Below are 5,970 nucleotides of genomic sequence, written 5' to 3'. Positions count from 1 at the left end.
GTGGCACAGTGGGAGCACACCCCACTGTGCCACTTGAAGTGATAGCCTTTAGCTGTTGTTGGAGCTCTCTGAGACCATATGAGGTTATAGTGAGGCACCACTGTGTTGTGAGTTAAGTTACACTGCTTCTTCGCAGTTCGAGGTGGTAGCACACAGACATCTAAGCTGGCTGGTGCTGGTAATTTTGCTTAATTTTGATAACATAAACTGAAGAAATTCACTGCAGTTCAGTCATGGCATGAAGTGAATACTCTGAGGGGATCATCAACAAATCTGCTGCAGTTTGGTGTTCACCTGGTGGAGAACCTCACCTGGTCAGTCAACACCAGCTCCATCCCCTATCCTAACCCTAACCTTAACCCTAACCCTAACCCCCTATTCTGACCACATTTTATAGAGGGACCATAGAGAGCATCCTAAACAGCTGTATCACTGTCTGGTTTGGTAACTGCGCAACGTGGGATCACAAAGCCCTGCAGCGTATAGTGAGGACAGCCGAGAAGATCACTGGAGTCTCCCTACAGCAACAGCATCGTGGAAGACCCCCCACACACTCCCTACCAGAACATTCAAGCCCACACAACCAGACTGTGCAGCGGTCTCTTCCATCAAACCATCGGACCCATGAACTCCACACCCACCTGTTTTTTCTCAACCCTGTCATTCCACTTACCTTTGTGGCCTTGAGTATTTTGTCAGTGTGTTCATACATCACCCTCTTTACATCTTGTCACTTTGTCTGTGTCCTTCCATAGAGGTGCTGCTTGTGTTTTCTTGCCGTTTCCTGGTTGTGTCTCCTGGTTTCTATGTGTCTTGGCCTTTGTTTTTCTGGGGGGGATTATACCTTGTCCTCCCTGGTTATCATGGCAGTACCGTGGCATGGAAACACCTTTGGAAGTTCCTCCTGAGAAGAAGATAAATATCGCTTCACCTTTCAAACTATTTAATAGTGGTCAAGACACTAAAAAATCACAATAACTACTGTCTGTGAAGTTTTTTTTATTAACTTTTAAAAAGCACGTACATTGTGCTAAGCCTTCAGTTCATGAACTGAACAAGTCTTACAGCATCAACTCGGCATGAATCAGGAAAAAAGAACAGGCTCAAACTAGTCAGAGAACAAGATATCAGAGTACCTTTTCCCCCATACACACCCTGTTTAAATAAACACAAACACTAATGCTGATTTTACTACACTAACCTCAGTGTATTTTAGAGAAGGCACCAGACCACAAAGAAAAGGGATTTGCCACCATGAATAACCGTTGTAGTTTGGAGTGCTGTTGGAAAGCCAGTACCTTAGGTTTTATGCTGTCCCTGTATTCTTATAGGTCCCCTTTGTCCATCTGAAATAAAATTAATTTAACAAATCAATAAATAGACCTATACCAGAAATGACAAAAGGTGAGCCCCAAAGCAAACTGAGGTAATTAAACAGAAAAGTAAAGGCGCAAAATTCACATTGAGGGAAGGTGGACACCTTGTGGTGCAATATGAATATGACAGAGACATGTAACCAAATTGGTTCAGGATCGGAGTCACTCCAATAAACAATGGACTATAAGTTGCCAAAAAGATTCTGAGAACAGTGATTCCATACATATGTCCATGGAATTAAAACAAATTTAAACAGAGCAGCATAGTAGTGTATGAGTAACAAACAGTGTTAACAGTGTGCAGTTTTTATCATAAACATCCTTCCTGGAAGTTTAGAGAATCATCTGGATCATGAGAACATATCAGTTTATGTGTCTTTTGACTGTGGCAGGGTCAGTTTTAACTGCATGCTGAAGTTTAATTCCTCATAACCGTAACTGTGAGCACATGCTGCTTCGCTAAAACTCCACTCCCTTTCCCAAGAAGAAGTGCATTAACCCTTCGCTCAACTTTGTGCACTCCAACGCAGTCTGTTCCATTCAGCTCAGACGGTTCCTGATCCCTGTCTCTTTCACAGATCTGATGATGTCTGGATGGTAGTAACCATTATGCTTTAGTTTGGATCTGTTCAGATTTTATAAAAAGTGAAATTATTTTACATTGTGTGTAATGAGATGATGTTTCTGAATGATGCAGAAACCAGACCAGATGAACTGTGTACTGCATGAGCTGTATTTAAAGTCACTGGGATGAATAAGATCAGAAGGAAGAGCACAGCTGCTCTGAGTGCAGACTGGCCTTCAGATCCAGACCTGTTTCAGAGAAAAACAACACATTATCAGATTTAGTGGAGGACGTTGAGAAGGCTGGACTCCAAGCTGCTCTGGCTGAACACTGTGATGCCGGACCTGGAGATGTAGGCTGTCCTAATCAAGTTCCATCTGCAACATCTGGTGTCTTACTGTGAGGATCTCCTCCAGCCTCACTATGAATCCCCTACTTTGGAGAAACACAAACTGACCAACCCCTCAGAGAGGCATCAGAAGAAAACCCAAGTTGGTAACATGTCAACAGAAGATCTAGCAGAAAGTCTGGGAGACAGTGGAAGGTGTCAAGATGCTCCTGAACAGGAGGGATAGTGTTCCTCCTGTTCAGCACTTTGGGGGTTTTAAAGTGTGCCTGGTTGAAAACAAAAGTAGGCACAGCATTCACAGTTAGGACCCCACGGCTGGAAAATCTGGTCAGGTGACTGTGCGAGCTGCTTTAAAATAAAAAAAACAAACAAACAAACAAACAAACAAAAACAAAAAACAAAAACAAAAACAGTTTTATCACAGAGCCGTTCCTTTGTACTGAATGAGTTTTAATTAAAAAGTTAATTGAGTTTTGTATACTATGTTGTGTGTTTTAATTATTTTTGTTGCTGTTTTATGTGTTTCTCAAACTGCATTTTTTTTGTATTTGACATTAGGCATTTTGTGAGATGTAAAAATGATCATTATTATTTGTATTGTTTATTCCAACTCACTATGCACCATCAGATCCATACATCAGTAGTAGTTATTGAAGTAGAAGGCCTACTCCTGAAGTAACAGTTTTTATTCATCATTATTAGTTTTCTAAGCTACTCTTGACTTAATTTCATTACGCGCAATTCAGAAGTAACTATAACGTCAGAAATTTCAGTTTCTGTACTGTGGTGAGGAGGAAAACGAAAATAAAAATAAACTATTGTTGCTGAGCGGAACCATTTGTTGCTGCACCCACACGGACTGTTTTACTGTAGCACTTCGGAACGCGGAAGTAAAGCACTTCTCCCGGTCCTGTTTATGTTTTCGTCCTCTCTCCTCGGAAGGAAAACTTACTTTAAACAACAACCATGGCCGTGAGCGCCGTCCACTTGGAGTCAGACGCCTTCCTGGTGTGTATGAACCACGCGTTGAGCACAGAGAAGGAGGAGGTCATGGGTCTGTGTATCGGAGAGGTGGAAATCTCCCGGATCGTTCACATCCACTCCGTCATTATCCTCCGCCGCTCGGACAAGAGGAAGGACCGAGTGGAGATCTCCCCGGAACAGCTGTCGGCCGCCTCCACCGAGGCGGAGCGGCTGGCCGACATAACCGGGAGACCGATGCGAGTGGTGGGCTGGTACCACTCCCACCCGCACATCACCGTGTGGCCGTCGCACGTGGACGTGCGGACCCAGGCCATGTACCAGATGCTGGACCAGTGCTTCGTCGGCCTCATCTTCTCCTGCTTTATCGAGGACAAGAACACCAAGACGGGCCGGGTGCTGTACACCTGCTTCCAGTCCGTGCAGGCGCAAAAGGGCTCCGAGTACGAGCGGGTGGAGATCCCCGTCCACGTCGTTCCCCGAGAGGCGATCGGGAAGGTGTGCCTGGAGTCCGCCGTGGAGCTGCCGCGGATCCTGTGTCAGGAAGAGCAGGACACCTACCGCAAGATCCACAGCCTGGCGCACCTGGACCCCGTCACCAAGATCCACAACGGCTCGGTGTTCACCAAGAACCTGTGCAGCCAGATGTCGGCGGTGAGCGGCCCGCTGCTGCAGTGGCTGGAGGACAGGCTGGAGCAGAACAAGCAGAGCATCGTGGAGCTGCAGCGGGAGAAGGAGAGGCTGCTGCAGGAGCTGGCTGCTCTGTGACACGAGGAAGGACATCCCACAGACTACCGCCATGTCTCTGTCCCTTTATGGACAGAACACAAAGACTGTATAGGCACCTTTTTTCTTTTCTTTTCTTTTCTTTCCACCTTTCATGCTGTCCAGGCAGATCTGAGTATCGAACCTGTGTTTTTGTGTCTATAGATTGAAGTGTCACTGTCGTTACTGAGAGCATTAAATGTCTGTAATGTCAGTAATCAATAAAGTGACATTTATTTTCTCATTTGGTCAATCAATCGGTGAATCTATAAAAAGATCCAAAGAGGACTGAAAAAAGCTTGGTTTATCTCGTAGGGTTTCTCCATCCAAGAAGCGTCTTCTAAAATATTGGTGAGTGTTGGGGTTTAAATAGCATCATCTGTAGATGTTATCCATGTTTTACCTATAATTGGAGGAATCTGTTTTTGATCCTGTCTGGATCTTGTTGATACCTAAGCCAGTAACCTAATGGTGTTGGTTCTAGTCCTCAGAGATCATTCCTGAATTGGAGCTTGTTTTTTATTTTGGCAGTAATCCTCAATGACCAGACAGTAAAGTTAAACTGCTGGATCATAAACAGAGAGACATACAAATACCAGGCAGAGCACAAACACGCACAGGTTTCTTCTGCAGAATGTCCAGATCCAGTCTCCTAAATCCACTTCACTATCCACTTCTTACTTTGCTTCTCCAGCAATACAGAAACACGCCAATCAATAAATGAGCTAGAAAATTAATTATTTAGATTTTTCGAGGCTGAAAAAACAAAAACAATCATGTCTCATATTTATGTCGACATTGAGTCTTCCAGAACACATGGAAGGGGAGGCAGGTGTCTCAAAGTACAACACAGTGACGTGACATGACATGAGGGGTTAGTGATGTTTCCTTCCCTGGCCTTGGCTGGGAACAGAAGTTTGGCAACTGCTTCCACAAATAGGCAGTGTAGTAGTATAAAATATTTTACCTGTAACAAATGGATGATCTAAACAAGAATTTTCAAGTGGCACTTCCTATACTATCAATACACTGAGCTACGCTTGTATATGCATTGTGTTTTGTTACTACTAGGCACCTAAGACACCTTCAACTGTATTTAAATGCGGAGAACGATTTTAGTCTCCAGTAGTTAGTGTACTTGATGTATATATTAATTTAAAAGAGAGAGATCACAGGCAACAGGGTCTTCCCTGTGGGTCTTTATGCCTTATCTTCTGAAAGCCTTGCTGTGTACAGTCATGGCTTCTCCCTTTTGTTTTTGCCAATATGCTTTTTGTGAAGCCTCAGCCCGCTCCTCGTGATTTATTTTATTTCATGTTGAATCAACATTTGTTATTAAAGGTGGGCTTTGTTCTTAAACCCGGTCTCCTGTGTCCTACTCTTTACCTAAATCAATCCAATTCCATTGAAAAGTTGCTGCTGATTCAGTCATACACCGATAAGGCATAACATTATGACCACTGACAATTGTGACAATTCAGTGTTCTGCTGGTATTCATGTGGTAGACATGTACCACCCACCTAGACCAGACCAGGCACCCCCACACCATAGCAATTGCACTCCATGATGGCAGCAGCCATCCCCAGCAGGATGCATCCGGACACACGCACACACAAAGAAATGGTTTAGGAACAACTCAAAAATCATGAAGAACACCACAAAGTGTTAAACTGGCCTCCAAATTCACTAGATCCCAAACTGATCAAGTATCTGTGGGATGATCCACAGAGGCCCCTCCCCTCAACCCACAGGACCCAAAGGCCCCCCACTACCAACGTTCTGTTGCCAGACACCAGGACAGCCTTGTTAGTGTGAGGTGAATGATGTGATAATGAAGTTCGACTGAATTTGTTTACAGTGAGGACTCTGTGCAATTTCTTTTGAATTTGATTTCTATGAGCATGTCTTTGCACAGAAAAACCATAACAAAACA

General features: G+C 44.1%; 1 protein-coding gene across 1 annotated transcript; it reads left to right on the top strand.

The window, feature by feature from the left end:
- Positions 1-3,148: 3,148 nt before the first annotated feature.
- On the top strand, positions 3,149-4,280 carry brcc3 (BRCA1/BRCA2-containing complex, subunit 3). The gene has a single exon (XM_047570701.1). It carries the CDS (start codon positions 3,257-3,259, stop codon positions 4,037-4,039), a length of 783 nt encoding a protein of 260 aa, XP_047426657.1. The 5' UTR covers positions 3,149-3,256; the 3' UTR covers positions 4,040-4,280.
- The last annotated feature ends 1,690 nt before the right edge of the window (positions 4,281-5,970 follow it).

Source organism: Mugil cephalus, chromosome 19 (genome assembly GCF_022458985.1).
Source record: "Mugil cephalus isolate CIBA_MC_2020 chromosome 19, CIBA_Mcephalus_1.1, whole genome shotgun sequence".
In the NCBI taxonomy this organism is placed as follows: domain Eukaryota; kingdom Metazoa; phylum Chordata; class Actinopteri; order Mugiliformes; family Mugilidae; genus Mugil; species Mugil cephalus.
Note: the sequence above shows the minus strand (reverse complement) of the source record. Positions and strands in the feature narration are given on the sequence as shown.

Excerpts from the sequence above, each read along its gene's own strand:
- brcc3 (XM_047570701.1), top strand. The coding sequence starts at position 3,257 with ATGGCCGTGAGCGCCGTCCACTTGGAGTCAGACGCCTTCCTGGTGTGT.